At 41.9% G+C, this 21,417-nt stretch overlaps 2 protein-coding genes across 5 annotated transcripts in view; both read right to left on the reverse strand.

Annotated features, from left to right (window-relative positions):
- Window positions 1-8,435, reverse strand: part of tle5 (TLE family member 5, transcriptional modulator) — a 39,847-nt gene extending 31,412 nt beyond the window's left edge. For all 4 annotated transcript variants that reach the window (XM_083940149.1, XM_083940148.1, XM_083940147.1 and 1 more), the window contains exon 1: window positions 7,535-8,435. In XM_083940149.1, coding sequence (XP_083796275.1) covers window positions 7,535-7,561 — 27 coding nt within the window. In that variant the 5' untranslated portion in view covers window positions 7,562-8,435. The remainder of the gene's footprint in view (window positions 1-7,534) is intronic.
- A 2,707-nt stretch (window positions 8,436-11,142) lies between these two features.
- LOC310966687 (guanine nucleotide-binding protein subunit alpha-11-like) overlaps window positions 11,143-21,417 on the reverse strand; it is a 40,377-nt gene continuing 30,102 nt past the window's right edge. Inside the window, 3 exon segments of the mRNA XM_083940508.1 lie at window positions 11,143-15,929; window positions 17,112-17,213; window positions 17,216-17,264. Coding sequence (XP_083796634.1) covers window positions 15,739-15,929; window positions 17,112-17,213; window positions 17,216-17,264 — 342 coding nt within the window. The 3' untranslated portion in view covers window positions 11,143-15,738.

Below are 21,417 nucleotides of genomic sequence, written 5' to 3' on the forward strand. Positions count from 1 at the left end.
CACACAAAAAAAACCACACACACACCACCCGATGAGCTCTCGACTGTGTATAAGTGTGTGCGAACGTGCGCGTAAACACAAGCACAAACTCATTACCATTTTATTTTTTCCACACGCACACAAACACACACACACACAGTCGACATCTGTTTTTATTTACATTCAAGTTTGCTGCGGTACTTTTCGTAAGGCAAAGCAGCCCAAGCAGACAAAGAGGTACAGATACAATTTGAAAATCTTATTTTCATCAGCGTTTAGGGGGAAGCTGTGGCTAATTACATGGGAACTTTAATTTTGAGAAGGTTCTGGGTTATTTTCCATAGTAAGTTTTATCTCATGACAACAATAATCCACACAATAAGCAGCCTTGTATTCTTTTGCCTGTACTATATGAATATGCCACTTGTTGATGTGGTCTTTTAATCTGTAAATTAAATTGATTTAGTGGATTTAAGGGTCAATACAGATTAGCCTACTCTTCAGTTATTTCTGTCCAACAGAATACATAAGCACAAGGTGAAAGTGTGTGGCTGATTGGCCCAGCAGGGACTACATCATTCAACATGTCAGTGGTGACATGTTTTCTGTCGCCTTGATTCAGTATTTCCATCAAGCCAGAGGCTGCTCCGATGAACACTGTGAACACCAAAGGGATGGTGCAGAAAGTGTTTGTTTTGCTTTAGCTGTATTCATGCTAATGTGAACACAACACAGAATGCTGTATAATATGGAGCACCAAACACAGACCTTTAGAAAAAATGCTCTCCAAAGAGAATGTATTGGGAAAATGGCTTACGACTGTCATATTAGGCACTTCAGAGTCAATGAGATCTGCTCACTTCATCATGTTTGCTTCGTAAACAACTAATTACATTTTGGACATGGTAGACTTGACACTTGACATAGATTTTATAAAGCTGCTAGCTCATGCGGCGTAAGCATGACCAGGAAAATGCACATTTGGATTGGCAGAATTTCCACTCGCCGCCTGCATCCTTCATGAGGGACTACATCTGGCACTTTACCATCAAGTGAGGCACAATATGTGTTAACACCACCCTAAATTAAAGGGGATACTTTCCCGATTTTAAACCAGCTCTGTGTCATGGCAGTGTAGGCAGTGGTTGCAGACGTGGTGAACATCCACACGGGGGGAACAAACACCGAGGGGTCTCACCAGTCTCATGTATGGAGTCAAACAGGTTGAAAGTGCGTATACACCGGGCATTCTGTGTTTTAGAGGTTAAGATGCAGACCGTGAAACAACTTCCTCAGTAAGAGTCCAGCTGGGGACCTTTGTTGCCTCTCTCTCCCCCATGTTTCCTGTCATCTCTTTACTGCAACTATCTAATAAAAAGGCGTAAAAAGCCTAGATACAATATTTAAAAAGAAGGGGTGCATAGGTCTTCTGTATAAAGGGGGTACAAGTCAGAGTGTTTGAATGTGTATTCAAATGTATCTTCTCTGCCTACTTGAGTCCAAGTCAGTGTGTGTGTGTGTGTGTGTGTGTGTGTGTGTGTGTGTGTGTGTGTGTGTGTGTGTGTGTGTGTGTGTGTGTGTGTGTGTGTGTGTGTGTGTGTGTGTGTGTGTGTGTGTGTGTGTGTGTGTGTTTAAGAAGAGAAGGGCTGCACCAGTCTACACCCCTCCCTTTCAACCAACCCCAAAGCATTTTGACAATCATCCACTGTGGCCCTTCACAAAAATCAACATCACCTGTGACCCATGGCCTCAACTGGGCCACTCAAAAGCAGGGCCTCCTGCCGGGTGGGGGTGTTTGGGGGCTCTGCGGGGCTCTGTTTGTCATGCTAATCAGCTGGCCTAACCTTAACGACCCAGACATCTGCTGGCCTGCGTGTGTCAAGCCCCACATTCAATTTGTTCCCCAGATACAAAAAGCAGATAAGACCCTTGAGGCTGGTAAGAATTTCTGCTTGTGTGTGTGTGTGTTTGTGTCTTCGCTGTTGATGGGTGAAAGGGAAAAATCCTTTTATTTTTATGCATGTACTAGAGCAATAATTACCAGCCGAGAAAAGAGCTAAAGTGTATGTTCGTGTGTGATGCTGTCCTCGTGCTTTCTTCTGTGTGTGTGTGTGTGAGTGTGTGTGCACTTCAACGTCTAGAACACCCCACCAACAAACACACACAAACACGTGTGTGTGTGTGTGTGTGTGTGTGTGTGTGTGTGTGTGTGTGTGTGTGTGTGTGTGTGTGTGTGTGTGTGTGTGTGTGTGTGTGTGCAGCAGAGCGACAGAGAAGGGGTGGGGGGAGTTTGTTTAATGGGCGAGACAGGGGACCATGGGGATTAAGCTCCCCCCAGCTGGAGGCTTTAGAGGAAAGGCTGGGGGCTGTCCTGTTAATTCAAGTGGGCTTAATAATGCCTGTGCACCCTCTGCCCCTGACCCTCCCACCACTACATCAGATCTGGGAGGAAACGCATGATAAAGGGAGACAAGCAGGAGGAGGAGGGAGTGTGTCTGTGTGTGTGTACAACCTGTGGCCATCTCGACAGTGGAGCACAGGCTCAGGAGACTTGAGAGATTTCGACTCCATATTACTCGCGCTACTCTCCGGCTTTGACACCAGGCCTTTCTGTTGCTCCACTTTCACGCACACAGCCAGCTTTGTTGAAGCTGCATAAGGATTAATCAACACCCAAACAATATGGCAAATGCTATCAACTGGGTCAGGCACTGTGCCGCTATCAAATAAGGCCTTTTCATATTGAACCAATGAACTGTGCCCGTAACCTGTGGCAGTGGATTAAAACGCACCCATTTGACTAAAAAAAAAAGAGAGAAAAAACCCACATGAATCCTTCTTAAACCTTGGTCTTCTTTGTGTCTAAATGGGATGAGAGCTGAAATAAACAGATATAATAACAATATTGTAATTTCACTATATTTACAGTTTGTCAAAAAATAAATCTTGGCAAATCTATGAAATGGTAAGCACTTCTACTAGGCACGACTATAACATTTGAATACACAGTATGTACAGTATATACCCGTACATCTACAAACAAAATGTCTTATTGTGGAAAAATGCGGTGAACCTGATACGAGCGTCTCTGGAAAGAAAGCTGCGTGTTCAGTTAAAAGCCATAAGGTACTTTCACATACACTTTACATTAACACAATAAAGGACCTAATGTGTCCAAGCAAAGCAACATCGTCTGTGATTCACACAGGAAACGCCTTGGCATTATTTTAATGCAGTGTAACCACACACCACCACCGCCGCCGCTGCCAATGCAGCTTCCTCTGCTGCTTTTAAATTAGATGCATCACGCATGAGAGGATCCTTGATTGTGCATAACCATAGTGGAAATTGTGACGCTTTTGTTCACATCATATGGAACTTGAACACAAATGTTACTTCAGAGAGAACAAAGGAAAAATAGAAGGAAAGCAGATTTGGTGCTGACTGAGACAGTTTGAGAGATCCATCATCTGTCGTTATGAGGCAGTGCTGTTACTCTCTCATCCTCCAGCTCCTTATCTTTGACACTCATATCTATATGAGTGTCACACATTCTCCCCATCCTCGGGTCCCAGTGACAGCAGCAGCAGCGGCAGCAGCTGAGGAGGAAGAAGATGTGAAGAGGGACGGTGTGTGTGTGTGTGTGTGTGTGTGTGTGCTGTATATTTATCTTTAAAGCCACAGTTGGGGGGTGGGCGTCAGTACACAGGTGTATTTGTGGGGGGTTTGGAAATGGCTTGTTGTAGCAGGTTAAGACTAAAGCAGCTGCAGAACGAGCAAAGAGACCCCGCTTTTAATCCTGTGTGTAGGGGCTTAATGCTCCAATCAAGCAGCATAAGGGCAATCAATTGGATTAGAAAATAACCTCCTATCAGCCAGCCAGGCAGGCAGGAGTGGAGTGGCCTAGCTGCTCTCACCTTGAGGAAGGTGACTGAGTTCTCACCCCATCAGGAGGTGACGGCTTCACCACCCCACCCAGAGGAAGGCGGGTGGTAAAAACAGGGCTCTAATGATGGGGCGTTTTGACCAGGCAGCTCCGTTGAGTTAAGGTTTGTTACACAATGACCTGATACTAAAAAAGGAGGAGCTGCAGTCTGTTGATAAATGCTGTCCATCGCACGTCAGAGCAATGCAGGAGAAAATTTAAAACTAGAAAAAACATGGTACTTACATGGTTAACATGGCTCTTACCATCTGGTAACAACCCCGCCTACATTTAAAAGTAGCATCTGCGGCGGAAACCCAAAACAGATCTAGTGTTTAGGTACATGTCTGTACGGGTATGGGTTCTAAAAGTACTATACCAAAAGCGTTTGATGGAAACACGGCTTAAGGTGACATCTCGTCCCAGTAGTTCCCTGAAATTAAGTGCAGGTAAATAGGATTCCTTGCTTTAAACATCAAACTGAACAACTTTAGCCTTGGGATATTGCAAAAACAGCAGCCATACTGTACAACCAGACTAAAAGGTTTTCTTTTTAGGGGTCCACAGGCTATAGAGCACATATCGCAAGATGTCACGTCAGCCACTTCTCTTTTATAACTGTGGGCATGTCAACTAGCCAGTTGCAACCTCCGACTCTCTCTCTCTCTCTCTCTCTGATTTACATAACATTGTGCCAAACAGCACTTCATTTTTGTCTGTAATCAAAAGAGGGATCCCACAGATTACAGTAATGGCGTTTATCCACACCTGGTAAAGACTTCCTTTTCCACCTCTTAAAAAAAACAACTTTAAAAGCTTCCAGGTGAATTTCACCAGGATTTTTTTTCACCTGCTATCCCACAATGCTTTGAGAGGCAATAACTTGTGTGAAATAGAAAATGAAAAGAACCTGTCTTTACGTCGCACCACATTCAGTAGGTAAACACAATCCAAACGTTGCATCTACTGTGACATGGATCAAAAGACGGTGAAGCTACTTCAGGAAAAAGACTGTTGAAAACACGTGAATGCTATGAAATGGTCACAGTTGAGTGGTTGAGCAGAAGTATGAAATGCACAAAATGGAGTCTCTGAAGTCTTCTGTGTCCAAACTGTGTGCTTTCCATTTCCAAAGATTGTATTTAATGAAGTGACAGATATTTGAGTGAGGAAATGTTTACAGAAAACACAGCCAAAACTGGAGCAGGTTCTTTGAGCGAAGGGGTAAAAGCGACGGGTTGTTTATCTGTCCCATTCTCGCAAATGTGATAGGAACGCCTTGAGGGAATTTCTTGAAATGTGACACAAATGTCCACTTGGACGCAAGAATGAACTGATAAGATTTTGGAGTTCAAAGGTCGTTTGGCCTTAGCTCAAAAATTCCTACACTAATTATGACAACCTCTCACAAAAATGTCTAATAGGATACAATGATGACATTTTGTATCCAAAGGCCAACTTCACTGTGACATTGTGACGTTCTTCAAAAACGCTTTTCTGTACATTATTCAGCGCCTTAACTCAAGAAGAGCAGGGGAGACGTTGGTTGGATACTGGTGACCCTTAAATTGAAAATATGGTGATTGTAAAGATCTTCTGTGCTGCCTGGTTGAAGATGTTTGTGAAGCATCCATGTTTCGGCAAAAGATACACAATAATAGAACCTGATGATACAGTCCTTTAAAAGTCTTTACTACATATATTATGCAAGTCTGGAAATGGCCTTACCTTAAGGGAATAATCGTATTATTGAAGTTCCCCACGTAAACATGAGAGGGGGTAATATAAAATGACGGGAGTAACTCAACCTCCAGTACAGTAGGTGGCGCTCCGCCAACATACAGCTGATCGGAATACGGCTTTATTTTCTGGTTCACCTTTGTCAAAATCTCAACAGGGGGGGGGGGGGGGGGGGGACGGCCGACTTTTGGACAGAATTACGACAGAAACAGGTCGTCTTGGTAGTGATGTTTCTTGCCATGGCTAAGTCCTCCCTCAGTTTAAAAGGTAACACTCTATTGTTGTTAGTTTTATACGTTGTTTCCGGCGCCGTTGCTTCCTGGTTTACTCTATTTCCAGGCACATGCGCAGATGAGAAACCTGATAATAATCCGGGTGAGATGTTCACATTCATGAGAACTCTGGTTGCTAAAGGAGTTATCTAGGTATGTTAACTGGAGCAAGAGAAGATTTTACACGGGGTATGGTGTTTACATGATGTTTGGGAAACCGGAGTATGCCCTTAACCCTATTATAATTTTAAAATGCACGTAAACGCACTGATGGATGTAAACTGCAACTTGACCGGTTAGTGGTAAATCCAGTTTGATTTGCAGTTGGAATTATTCAAATAACAAACAAACATCCTTTTACATCATCAGTTTCACAACACTTGCGTTGAACTCGTCAGGAGGAACAACTTATACAGGATTTCACTCATCTGACAAGCCAGGCCAGAGGTTCCCCAATCCTTACATCCTGCTGCCTCGTCTGAGAACACACATCAGCAGCAGCACCACAGTCAGGCTGCCACACAGACTGACTGCCAAAGGGCAAAACCCATTCATGTCACAAAAGACATTCAGGTTCGAGCTTTAGCAAACAACTCTTCCGCTTTGAGAAGTAAAAGAAATAGTGGTGGCGACAAGACGTTTCCAGGGAGAAGCAGAGGGCACAGTCCCTGGCAACATAACAGTCTTCTTGCTGTTGTGTTTAAGTGAGCCGGACTGACACAAATACCTTTTTGTTAGACGTGCCCTTGCAAGGGAAAGGTGAAATGGCAGCCAAAACTAGGAGGTGAACGCAAAGGTGAGCCACCACATTTGGGTTTCAGGCAGGATTCTTGTGGCCCCATAAAAAGCCAGTGGAGTTGACTTCCCAACCCGAAACACTTGGCTGAAAGAATAAACGCTCCAAAGCAGCACGGACACCACTGGATATTTCCACAGTGACAAGTAACACAATTCTGCCAGTCACTTAACATAAATGTTTGACCAATGGGCTGAGAGGCCTCATCTCCCATGAATACATGCCCTGGACTGAGTTTCTGTTACCATGGAAACTTGAGATTAAGGGGAACAGAGATGTGCGCCATAAAAACACCCACCTGCACATAATAGTGTACACACTACAGTGCATTTTGAGAGGTTCAGTCACCGTACCATCACGGGGAAGACACCACTTTGATCGTGTCCCCTCTCGAGTAATGATTTAACAGAGCTACAACTGCAACCATATAAATGCATACTTGGTTTTGGTATTTAGGAGATTGCAGCCAACTGAGAATACACTGATGCAAGGGTATACAGAAATTAGCGTGTTTGATTTGGAGAATCAGGGAAAACTTTAACAGCTTAAATCCCAAATACAAAAAGGTTCTCCCTCCTGTCTGTTAATACAACCTACAACCACACATCTTCTGCAGAACTTACCAGAACTAAACAGGGCAGTTATAAAACATTACTAATGTCCCCTTATAATACATCTATTCAAATTACAACATGCTGCCATAATAAACAAGTTGCATGCATAATGCCCCTACCTAAACTAACCTGCCTTGGGGTAAATCAGGTAAATCAAGTGTCTAAATTCTGCACAAATGTCAAATAAATAATAAAAAAAACCACTTACTGAGTGTCTTGATTGTGGAAACATCATGTCAATTCCTTGTTTGTTGCTTTCCTTGCCAAACACTGATCAACGGAGTGCTCTTGTGTTTATATTTTTCCTTGCGTTGCTCCTTTGTCCAAAGCTAGCCCGATACAGGAGCTGTCCAGCGATAGCAGGATGACTAGCTCACGGTAGCTAGCGACCCCCCCTTAAAAAAATTAACAATAAGCCGAATATAAGTGATGCACTTTGGCTGTCGTTTGGTTTAAAGAGTCGGTGTCTTTGCTGTACCTGTCCCGACCCCCGTATTTACTGTCTGCGAGCAGGAAACCACCACCAGCGCTTGGTTCCTCACTAGGCTAAGCTAAGCTAACTCTTCACAAGCTGTCAGTCAAAATGATCCATCGCAGTTTGCAAAAAAAAAAAAAACAGCCTTCCGCCTTCACGCCCGAGCGGCGGCCGCGGTGATGCGAGCTCAACGGCTGTAACTGTTAAATTAAAAACGTTACGCACACCGTCGGTGTTTGGATTTAAAGCTAAGCGAGCAAAGGGGAGGGCTTTTACGGGTTCTTTGCCTCCCTCTCTTCGCCCCGTGGTGCTCCTTTTTGAAAGCTTTCGTTTCACCAAGCTGCGAACACACTGATGAAAAAGTAGGGGGGGGTAAAAAACGGTCTAATTCTCCGAAATAACAAAATGTCTGCGGGTTAAGTTGGATCCAAACCGTTCGTTCGTTCCGTCCAACGGCTACAAATGAGAAGTCGCGCCGGTGAAAAGAAAACCTGTGTTGTCGCCCGAGCAACTTCAAATGATACCGACCCCCGGGTTTGACTTGAAGTGTTTGAATCCGAGGAGAAACGGTGCGTTTTGTCGGCGTTGGGGAAAGCTAGAAAGTCAGTCCATTCCTGGAGCTGGTGGTGGTGGTGGTGGTGGTTAGAGGAGACGCTGCTGAGCTTTAACGCCCCACACAGAAACACAAGCGGATAGATGAGCGGGGACCCGCCGCGGTGCCGCGCAGATCTACACGCCGAAGATCTACCTCACCAGCCCGGCTGATGTCTGGGCAACTAGCGCCTCACGTGGACAGGTCACGACACAGTCCCACAGAGTGTGTGTGTGTGTGTGTGTGTGTGTGTGTGTGTGTGTGTGTGTGTGTGTGTGTGTGTGTGTGTGTGTGTGTGTGTGTGTGTGTGTGTGTGTGTGTGTGTGTGTGTGTGTGTGTGTGTGTGTGTGTGTGTGTGTGTGTGTGTGTGTGCAAAAGTACTCATGCTGCAGAGTGTCCCATTTCAGAATATTAGATTATTAGATTATAATTATTGGTAGATTCATGTAAATATCACTTTAATGCTGCAGCTGGTAAAGGTAGAGCTAACTTTATTTAGTTCATATAAGCTGTGTAGCTTCATACATAACTATCATGGGTGCACATCCTGGATTGATCAAATGTATTTTCAGACTTCACATTCTTCACACTTTGAATGAAATGAACAGGTATTTTCTTACACAGACGCTGATGATCAGCAAGCTTTAAAAATAACGATTTCATATTTTGATATTAATCATGCAGAAAGTCCCACATACTGGGAGAAAAGGAAGATGCTGAGAAGGATTGGGGATGAGTAGACATTACTGGTGACCCTTAAAATGATGACTCACTAATACACCAGTTAAGTAAGCAGTGATACGCGCTGTTTAGGACAAATGAAAGAAAGGAAAGCACAGTAAACGATTGCATGTGCAATACTTTTTAAATGATGGTGAATCAATCCTGACCTTGGATCTGCACCCCTTATAACTATATATGTGATTTCCTTTGTTGATAATAGTTTGTATAATAATCTGAATCTGTAAAGTAACTAAAGTCACCAAGTAAATGTATGCTAGTGGAGTAAAAAGTACAATATTTCCTCTGAAATGTGGTGGAGTAGACGCATAAAGTAGATTAAAAAGGAATTACTCGAGTAAAGTAAAAATACCTCAACATCGTACTTGAGTAAATGTACTTAGTTACTTCCCATCACGGCTACAGTAATATTAACATTAATTAACATGAATAAATATTGCACATGTATGTTTATTTAAAAGATTATTTTGGATACAGCAGAGGGGAGAGGAGAGGGGGAGACCTCCAGAAACTAGACCCTCCTCTCCATCATGTGAGGTGGCGGGGGCTCGCAACATGATATTCTTTAAAAATATGAATTAAAATCATTATCACAACTTTCTGTTTCCAGTCATTTGTTCATAAGTTGCAGTATTATGGTTACATTTTGATTTTAAAGCAAGGAAGCAGATTTCCTGTCACCATAGGGGAGGGGGCGCATAAGTCTGTGTCTGGGGGGTCTTAACCCCACCAAAACTTAATTTCCTGCATTTGAGTTGATTTTTTTATGCACCGATTTACGGCGGACATGTCTTTATGTAAAGGAAAACACCAGATAATTCAAATGAAAAAAATAATAATTATATGACTAGAAGAAACCTTGACTATTCTCGAAATATTCTCTTTTTTTCATTATAACTTTCAAAATCTCATTCATTCATTCATCTTCAACCACGTGTCCCTGTCGCGGTCGCGGGGGGGTCTGGAGCCGATCCCAGCTGACATCGGGCGGGAGGCAGGGTACACCAGATTATTAATATTTTTTCTAAAAGTGACTCTGATACTAGAAATTCAGCAATTAGTCCTTATTCGCACTGTAATTTGCGTCTTTTTTGAAGCTTTTGCCGTGTTCATTCCATCTGTCGTTGCTTTTCAGGCTGCATACCCCACAGTTTGACTAGTTTCTCAGATAGCCTCGCCCGAGATAGAACAAAACATGACATTGTTCAATTTTTCATTATGTTGATATGTCCCTTTCATGAAAGAGATAGTCCTAAAACAAAAAGTTTATACAGCAGAAAGTGCTGAAAAGGATTAATATAGGCCCGTTAACTCGCCACATGGGTGAAAACGTGACATTTTCTGTGACGATCCAGCTGGTGTGACAAACAGGGATCACTCCATACACTGTTCTTCTGATTTAAAAGGTGTGCAGTCTATAACTTATCAATAAAATCATATTTTACATGCTTAGAAATGATGACAAAATGAACACAGAATATAAAAATACAGACAACTAGAGTTACCAGGCAGTGACTAATATTTACATGTAAAGAATAATGAAACAAATAACATTTTTCAGCCATTTAAAGTCGTGTAACATGACTTGGGGGCATGTTTCCACAACATAACAGCCAATTCAAAATACTCTCATCTATAAACTACCATTTGAGCGTTAATATGATCCTGGACACAACTCTCTGGTGGCTGTTATTTGCTTTGGGGAAGTTTTAATAGAACAATTTATGATATATGATGATGATGAGATAAGAGTGGTAGTTCAGTCTCAGTTTAAAGGAGAATAGGAGAGTGTTGAATTAATCTTCCAGGACATTTTCTCTCATTTTCCACGACTGGAAGTGTTTTCCCAGGTTTCCCAGGATGCGGGGGACCGAAGGGAAACGCATCCATAAAGAATTAAACAGGGGTCTGGGAATTGTCACTCCGAAAAGGAAAGGATCAAGGATGCAATAAGAGAGTATAGGAACATATTTTATTCCAATTTAAAACATTTAAAGGAGAAGGCTATGAAAATCATTTCCATGTTTGAATGAGGTTCAGGCAACAGTGGTTGAAATGAAACATACAAAAGAGAAATATGGCTAAAATACTGTAAATCAATAACCATTAGGACCCTTTTCATGAGGGTGTTGCATGAATACAGTATCTCACCCACCCACTCCCTCCCCAACCTGACACATGCAATTAAAATGACATTTATCTTAAAAACAGCAGTTCATCATTAATCTTAAATATAGAATAAAATTGTCCTTTTTTTTTTAGTTAATTAATCACATACTTAAGTGTTTATTTGTTTTAAAAAGTGGACCATGAAATTCACAGGCCCTTTGATTTTTCACAACATTGGCACTTGTTAAGAGTCTGGCTTTACAAAGAAAGGGGATTGGCACACTCATTGTACAGAATTTACATTTGGTATACTTAAAAAAAACAAAAAGAAGAAGAAGAAGAAGAAGAAAATCAAACAAAAATACATTACTTTCAATTTGTACACCACTACACAAAGTTTATTTGAACTCTTTTAAAAAAGTCTGTCATCTTAAGTGGTCCTAAATACACGTGTTAAGGTGTCAGCCTTACGAAAGAAACAAAATAAAAGATGCAAAAATAGCTTTTAATATCACTGTATGTCCATCCCTCGTATCAGAATGGATCTCAAGCATAAGCAATAGCCATCAAAAGTGTACACATACATACACACGCGCACACACGCACACCTCAGAGTACCAACGAGCGCGCTTGAACGGACGTCTAAGTTGCATGAACGCAGGCCCATTGCAGTGGTGCAGTTTCAGTGCCTTCGACCCAGGGAAAGAATACACAGTCCAATCAAGTAAGGGAAACAACAGAGAGCGGAGAATGGCGGTAAATACACAGCATATTCATTCATTCATTCACTCGCGATTATAACCACCAAAATATTATAACGGCCATTTCAGTACCTTCACTTGGCAAGTCTTTCAATAAATACATTAATACTGAGGCTTAACACACAAGCTTCATTTGGAAAGAAAAAAAGACACCATCATGTAGAAGTGGACTAACAAAAGTTTTACCACACAGCTCTGGGTCAGGTTACGGCTAATTGTTAATTTTTCATACCTTTTCTGCGGCTGATTGATTTTGTTTTGGCACAGTGTTTTGTACGGGATTGTCGTACAAACAATTTCTCCACAATGTAAAAGTAAACACAGAACAAATAAATGGAAAAGGGATTTTAAATAAATGACCCAGCTCTGCCGTTGGGCTCCAATCACTGGCAGTGTAACCACGTGACTTTTTCTGGCTGTGAGGGGGCTAACCAGACAAGGCATGGAGTGCACATGAAGTCAGCATGTGAGAACTGATACAATAAAGTTATTACCACATCGTGCCAACACTGGTCCCTGAAGTGGTCGCCTTCATTTAGTTTATCATCCTCATATCAGTCCATTTGCTGCACAGCATCTCATCTACAAGAGAACGGAGTATAAAACACCTCACACACACATTTGCCTTAAAGTGGGAAGCCACAGTTCAGGGGAATGAAGTGTGCTTCCCCTAAACCGCAAGCACACAGATGTCACTATGTCATCCCAGCAGTGAAGCAGAACACTATACTCCTCCTACCCAAGCTCAGTTAAAGCCTGTCAGCTAGTTTATTCATCCAAATGTCAAAATACATAAGCGCTTGGTTTTCTTAATCGCCCTATACGTGGGACAAACAGGTGAAGAAAAGGCCTTTAAATGTTGCCCGAAGCACCAAAAAAATCAACCCACTACCAATACATGCTGGGAAAAACAAGATCTCAGCCGAAATAATTCGCCAAAACTCCAATTACTGTTTCAACTCATAGAAAATGATGGCACTTAGCATACGCGCACGTGTCCCTTCTTCATTAAATGTCTCAGGATGCACAGAATCTAAACGTACAAGATAATGACTTTATCAACACCATGTACACATTTGGGACTGGGACTAAAATAAAGGCCAAGTAAAACACAGGGGGAGTGAATTCCCCTAAAAGTCAGCAGATCGCATTGCTTTTCTGTAGATAATAAGATTTTCAAACCCATTGGCAAACGATTTAAGATACACAGAGGGTAGAGCGGCAGGATCTGTAATACTTTCTTTGATGTTAAATCCAACCCTTCCAGCGCTTCCAATGTGCACAAAAAGGTCAAAGTGTCCCAAACACTCCCCCAAACACAGCCACAGACCAACATGGAAACACTACCAATGAGAAGATAAGCCAAAAATGCATAACCACATAGTGGAAAATATAAGAGGATAAGCACAGAATTCACCAGAGAGAGGATGTTTATGGATAGCCAGGACACTAAAAACGTGCTATTGCACCTCAAGAAACCCCACTTCTTTTGAGCCATTCTCCTATAAAAAGGCAAAGAGATCGTGAACAAAGAGCAAAACAGCCACCAGACTTCCCTCAGGAATGTCCCGTAGGCATCTGTGGACTGCTGCATTCCTCCCTCACTGAACCTGCGGCCAACAGGATGTCAACACACTCTTGATTCATAGCCCCGCCTCGTTAATTAATTGCACCTTTTGCTCTATGCCGTCCATAGAGTCCTTTCATTTCTACCAAAGCTGCTAGTAGTAGCCCTTGTGATGAACAAGTTATGAAAACTTACCTGAATTACATTGTGAAGACAAAAGTAGCCATCTATCAACGTTCATAATGCTTAATGGAATATTTAAACAACTACCAGGCAAGAGACACGATATGGGATTGGTGCCAATAGCCAATACATATCCTCAGAAATTACACATACAAAAAAAATAATTGCAAGCATCCATGAACAGTAAATATATTTAACCACTAAGTTTTTTGTTTTTTCCTATTTGCATAAAGCACAAACCTGACCTTGAAATGTTTGTTTCCATTGTCAGGGATTTCAAAACAGAACTGCAACAACGAAATATATGAAGTATCATTAGAAAGATCGAACACTTGTCCATAAAATAGTTTTGATAACAGTATAAAATCTCCTCCCGTCTCCTCGGTTGGAAAAACTTTGAGCTGAAACTAGGGAGGAAGTCTCATTTTTACTGTATCAACAATACGCAGATCTGATTGATAAATTAGACGTACAAAGAACAAACTATTCTCTTGCTATCCATTACAGTTCATCAAATGTTGGCAGAATAATACGGCAAAATAGAGTGGATTACGGAGAGAAGCCATATGGATGATCAAGACCAACTAACTGGCAGCGCAAAGACTTTATTTCATCTACACCCGACTATTGCACTGAACTAATCTGGTCTCATCATTCGCACGTTGCGCACAGGAAGATTATTCTCACCATCAAAAGGGAACAAAGAAAACAAAATCACAGTACTGACGTGATTCAGACAACGGTCGACTGAAAAAAATGCCACACAAAGTGAGTTGTTATGCCATCAACATCTGAATGAGCCACTTAATTAATTAAGCACTTAATTTAGCCAATACCAGTTTCCAAATATGTTTTGTTAGTATCAGAACCACTTAAGGGATGAACATGATACAGGCAACATCATTATATTTACAGAAACAAAAGTACGTTTTAATTTGGCAATGTGATACAAAATGACAGGAGTTGATATACAGTATGTAAATACCGGTAGTGTTGTCTCTCAAATCTGTTGCGTGATGTATGTTAACGCTTTATAATGAGGTGCAGTGTAAAAAGAGCGTTGCATTCCTTTGAGCAGTCATCTTATGTCCAATGTGAATTGGAGAACAATCGCAGTAATAACATAACTGAGAAGTTGACATAGCTGAAATTTTAGCGTCTACAGAGTGTGAATTGTGAAGTCGTCTCTGTTTAGCCCTCACTCTGTGTGAGCAGCATGAAAACTGTATTTACATTCAGTAGAGCTTCTGTGCTCTGATTTGGGGCAGGGTTAACAAAAAAAAAAACAACACAATTCAAGACCCAGGGGAAACAAGTACCTCACTGCACCCCAGCACTGCCTGATAATATATTCCTATCATCATAATTAGTTACCCTTTGCAGAGGAGCAGAGTCCAGGCCTGCAGCCTGGCCTTGTGCCCTCATGCTGTAGTGTATAGCATGCATGGGTTAAATAAGAAGAAGGGGAGAGAGCCCTTTGTCCATAAAAGCTTAGTCTACCCAGAGAAGGCCCTCTACCCACCTCGAACACATGAGCACTGGTGATAATGTAGTGTATAGAAAGGAAAAAAAAAGTGAGCAGCGCTCAGGCCTTAACGAGGGCCGAGAGGAGCCCCGGTGCAGACCACAACCCCAGGAGATGAGGACAAATGGAGGGAGTGTTATATCTGTGTGTGTAAAAGAGGAGCAATTATTAGAGCCATGAAACGGATAACCATTCTTTAAATTAAAAAAAAATTGGGCAAACCAACAACCGAAGGACAGAACATGGACAGTGTTTGTCTGGTAAAGTATAAAGCAACGTGTGACTCTCTGAGCAGCAGTGTGCTTCATGCAGATGTGTGTGTTTCCAGAAGTGGACTCTGCATTGTGTGTGTGTGTGTGTGTGGGTGTGTGTGTGTGGGGGGGGGGCTTGCAGGTCTGTCTCTCTCACTCTCTCCCTCTCCCTCCCTTTCCCTATCTCTCTCCCTCTCTGTTTCTCCGTTCACACCAGGTTGTATTCCTTAAGGTTGAGCTGCAGGATGGTGTCTTTGACGGCGGCGAAAACGAAGCGGATGTTCTCCGTGTCTGTGGCGCATGTGAAATGGGAGTAGATGATCTTGTCACTGTCTGGGTTCAAGTCCACAAACATCTTCAAGATGAACTCCCGACCTGCTTGGGCGTCCCGCTGGGGGCCTGGGGGAAGAACAGATGTTATTTTTTTTTAGCTGCTATTTAGCGTTACATTAGCACAATTTAAACATACAATATGTAATGTTCTGCAGACAGGGGTCTCTCAACCAAAACAATAACAAAAGACGCAGTGTGGGGACGTTGTGAAGTAGCGTGGGATCATTGCCTTCCCCTTCTTTCCAAAACAAACGGGCCATTAAAAACCAGTAAAAACGCTGAATAAACACTTTTTCACATTAACTGATTGCTTATGTTTACTTTCTTTCTTTTATGTAGGGGTTGCCGTGGCATATCATATTTTTTATTTTATATTTTTGAGTGTCATAGTGTAGTTTGGCAGACACACACACAGGCCTATTGACTTACATTCATTCAACAACTAGAGTACCGCTGGACACCAAACCCTGAGTAACTGAACGTAACTTCAGTAACACAAAACTTGGTTGATACGTTTTCTAAGCCATAGATATTTATGATTTCTATAATTGACTTTAGAAGGAAGCCATGAACGATGTGTTTGATCCTCCGTTCTGTGGGGACTTCTGTGGGGCCACGGAGACATGCTCAACATTGTTCATCTGAACACAATGCCCACGTTACCATGACACACACCTGGATTCAAATGGGTAAAGTATCTCTTAAAGTTTCAGACGTCTGATTAAAAAAACAGTTAAAATTTACAGTCAGAAAATACCAAGATCTAAAAAGTGTATCTTAACTAAACAAAATATATGACGAACAGTAGGTCTAGCTGTTTTTAGACATTTAAATGCATAAAGTTACATATTATACATTACCATTAACTGTTGTGTTATTTTATCAGTAGTTCATTTTAACATTTCTCAGTACGGGTTAATATGAGCATCCAAGGATTTAACTGCCAGGTTCAGTTAAGTATCAGTTTGCATTGTAGTATTGCATTTTAGCCACAGGGTGTCGCCATACAATCAAAAATAGTGAAAAGGTTTCTGCCTCTGAGAGCAAATAAAGATAGTGACACTGTTGGGATACAGCCACTTCCACTGTTAAGATAGCAAGCAGCCAGTTTGATGTTCGTAACGGTAAACAGCCTTTAAAAACAGTCAATTATCACACTACACAAAGATTCAGGAACAGGCAGACTATATAAAATGTATGTTCTTGTTAAGCTGCCTAATAAAGTAGAAGGTCAGAAAACAAAATCACCATCAAACTCTGGGAAGTAGTCAACCAGGTGAGAATACATGATCTTCTCCTCCAGCAGGTCCTTCTTGTTGAGGAACAGGATGACGGAGGAGTTTTGGAACAGGGATATGTGATGATGGTCCTGAACAGAGCTTTACTCTCCTCCATACGATTCTAACGAGGGAGAGGGAGATGGGAGAGAGAGGATGAGAGAGAGAGAGAGAGAGAGAGAGAGAGAGAGAGAGAGAGAGAGAGAGAAGAGAGAGAGAGAGAGAGAGAGAGATGAGAGAGAGAGAGAGAGAGAGAGAGAGAGAGAGAGAGAGAGAGAGAGAGAGAGAGAGAGAGAGAGAGAGAGAGAGAGAGAGAGAGAGAGAGAGAGAGAGAGAAAATAAATTAATACGAGGTTAGGATGTATTCAGAATGTCTCAGGACTCACTCTACACCACACTACACAACACGATAAACATTGTCTGGCCTAGAAACAGACGCTACATATAAATTTTTATTATATTATTAAGTATACGCATTTCATTTTCAGGATTATCTCTATAGCCTTTGGGTTAATATTCAATAACAGCCCCAAAACTGAACAGACCTTTGTGCGTCTCTGAAAAAAGCTTCCAGAGCAGCAGTTACTGAGATGTGAGGAAGTACAGCCTTTATTTCCTTGTTTCTGGTTGCAACCTTTGGGGGGTGGTGGTATTTACCTATATCTGTATTTGATGAAACTTTGAAGACTTAGCCAAACAGAGGTAACAGCAAGGACCAACAGAAACAAGTGATTTCAATCGCAATACAGTCTACCGGCGAGCTGGGTCTGTCTGACGTTCCTGCCTGTAATAGGGAAGGTTTTCGTTGCCACCGTACTCTACGGGGGAATTGTTGGGTCTATGTAAATCATAAATAAGTCATAGAGTGTGGTCTTTACCTAGTTTGTTAAGTGTCCTGAGATAACTTTTGTTATGATTTGGCACTATAAATAAAATTGAATTGAATTGAACAAAAATGCAGCATGCAAGTGTTTATTTACTTAAACCTGTAATAATGTGTTACTTTATTATAGGTTGCTAACATTGGTACTATAGCATATCTATAATTATTGGCTAATAAGCAAAGCCAATAGGCTCATTGTTTCGTGTAACCCTCCACGAATGCACAAAGTCGTTGTTAGGTTGTATTTGGACATTTTGTGTTTGTATTTGTCAGACAAAGTGTTTTTTCTGACACACGACCTTAGCTTGCTATGTTGGTGATGGATTGTAGTTGGATGGCATCAGCCTGAATGCAGGATTTACAGTGAATACAGGGTATTGTAGTAACGGATGAGTAACAGTCAGGGAACACTCAAGATTGTCAAAACAACCCAAAACAAAGCACAAGACTTTCCGTGTTATACTTATTGAAGATTTAATCATCCAAAGAAAACTGTCTAGAAACAGAGAAAGCTGGAAAGCTACTCATGCAAACTAACAAAAGCTGAGAGCTGCTGTCAAACATGAGTCTTCTCCCTCTTTCTGAACTAAACTCCTTGCCAGCATCACTTCCACAGTTTAGTCTTGGTGAGTCATAATGTGATCCTGGACGTGAGCCGATGAAATCAAACATGCTTGAAAACAATCTCGTCAGGCTCCGACTGGTCTGAAGGGTCAAAGTCTCTGTCTCGAGCCCGTCAACATGAAAGGATAATCTCTACAGATTGGGATGCCTGAACGCTGCCCGGCCTCAACCGTTTCAAAAAGAGCTCAGTAACAGCATCAAAATTGTCCAGCGGGGCCTAGCTCCTGTGACCAAGTGACACATTACAAGTAGGAAAAGCAAACAAACACCCACCTGCAACAATGACAACATACTGTATTTCTTTCCTTGTGTGTACACACACGGACGCAGTGAAGATAAAGTACAGCATAGCCTTTTTAGCACATGCACTGCAAAATCTACAATTATCTAGACAGGTTTTACTCTGCCAGGCCCCTCGTACAAAGACTGTGTAATGTCCGATTGTGTGAACTGAGCAGCTCATTGTCTGGAGAATTCACAGCCAGCGAGTGGGCCTGTTGATGACATTTCTATTATACGGCAAAAACAAACATTCAAGGGTGAAGAAGAAGGGTAATTTACACAAAGACAGCAACGCTGACGTTTAGCCAGAAATGCAGGAACTTCTGTCTGTAAGAGCCGACGATGAAATCAAACCACACAGAGTATTTACAGTAAGTGAAGGCTCGCCTGGCACGGACAATCTTCTGTTTGTGTGCTGCATGTGTGGAAGTGAAACTTCGGACAATGTCCGGACCTGATTTATTCATATGAGAAAATTAACCTGACCTGAATTTCGTTCCTCCTTGCTTCCGCTTAGCTCCACTCATATCTGGGATCGCTCCATAGGAGAGGTGTTTGGGGACCAGTGAAAATGGGGGCTCGCAACGAGGAAGTTTGCTGTGCGCAAAGTTGCCTTTTATACGCAAATTTTCCTTGCACAGAAGACATTGATCATTTACGGCTGCTTAATCCAAGATGTTGGCTGTTCTGTTTTGGTTTTCCCTGCGTCACTCTCATCAGCGTCACAGGTTGTTTCAATGTGAGCGGTTGAACGACAATAAAGATGACAGAAAAGTGGTTTATCCAATCATATGCAAGGATTTTTGAAAAGGCCCAGTCTCCTAAAACACCTCTCTTATGTCGCGATCCCAGATGGATGAGTAGAGCGAGGCGGAAGTAAGGCGGAACGAAATTTATCTGGCGAGAGTCAGGTTATGAGAAATTGGCTTCTGTGTGCATTGACAAACTGTGGCACTGTTGACCATGAACCTGTGGTGATGTAAAGAAGATACAGGGCCTGTTCTCATCTTAACATTAACATCCATCAGATCACAAGTGGACAGCTCTCAGTATATCTATTCCCACCTGCAGCAGAACGCATCTCCACTGACCACTCGTGACCTGATTTCACTTTCCCACTCTGTATATAAATAAACATAATTCTTTTGAGATAGATAGCCTACATATTTTAATAAGAACTTGTTTTTATTGCTGAATTTCAGTTGTTACTCTTATACAATTCATTACTACAGAAAAGTGAGATGATCCGTGTGCCAATGGACGTAACTTTTCCCCCTCACAAATAGAGGTTTGCATGTCTGGATTTTTGGGTGCATTTTATGAACATCAATAATTATTTACATATTTGTGAATTCAGGCACATTTTATTAACCTAAAAATTATAAGGTTATTGTCTAACAATGGCCCCTGGGGCTGCCACTTTCCAACTGCAGAAGAGCTCCAGAGAGCTGAATAAGTGAAAGAACACAGACACATCATTGACAGTTTGATAATAAAATCCAAAACACACAATTCACTCTCAGTGAGACATGAGAAATACTTTCAAATTAATGTTTAAAAAAACTGCCAAAATGCACAGAGCTGCCTATGGTTCAAAACCAGTGAATGACAACATATTTATGCTTATAGCTGAGTAGGTTGCCACTCAATATGGATGAGAGACGGATTGCGTTCCAATCTCAATGCGGCCTGAGTGCATTCACACCTGTACTTAGAGCTGTCCACTTGTGTTCAGATCACTCAGGACGGATGTTGATGCCAGTTCTGAACGGGACCATAGTGAGTCAAGCTAGCAGCTGGATTATGAAACCCAGTTGTCATATGACCAGGTCAGAGAAAAGGTTTGTTGTCAGGAGAGGAGCACAGGGCATGCAGGGGCTGATCACATTAGCTGTATTAGCGATAATTCTATCGGAGCAGTCAGAGGGGACGGACCCGACGACATGGACAAATTAAATATCTGCAGAGTAAAGAGATAGAAGACCTCTTTTCTGTTTGTTGTGAGAGACTTAAAAGCTGTGAACACAACATTGACCTTAAAAAGTTGATATGGTGAACATGTTAGCAAACAGTTGCTTATTTGCACATCCAGCAGACACAGACTGACATTAGCGTTCATTTAAAGTCATGTTTCTGGCCACCTGACCAACGCAAGACCAATATCCTTTTTTATCGCCTTTAGTCACCACCAACTCCTGAGAGAAACATTTGGCTCCTTCTAGCTGCTTCAATGCCCCAATATGTTTACCAGCTAGTCGCTAAGTAAGTGTGTCATCTGTTTGCAGAACAGGTAGGTTTGGTGTTCATTAAAGTTACCAGCGGTAAAACCAAAACAATAAGCTGAGGGGGACTGTAGAGTCTGGTGATCATTCTCTGCAGGTTCTTCACTAAGAGACAGCTTTTACAGACATTTGATCCGTGATCAGCTTAATGAGGAGCTGTAGCTTTAACTGTGAATGTTTGCAATTTAAGTTTGAATATCCCATTA

Source organism: Echiichthys vipera (assembly GCF_963691815.1).
Source record: "Echiichthys vipera genome assembly, chromosome: 3".
Taxonomy (NCBI): Eukaryota; Metazoa; Chordata; class Actinopteri; order Perciformes; family Trachinidae; genus Echiichthys; species Echiichthys vipera.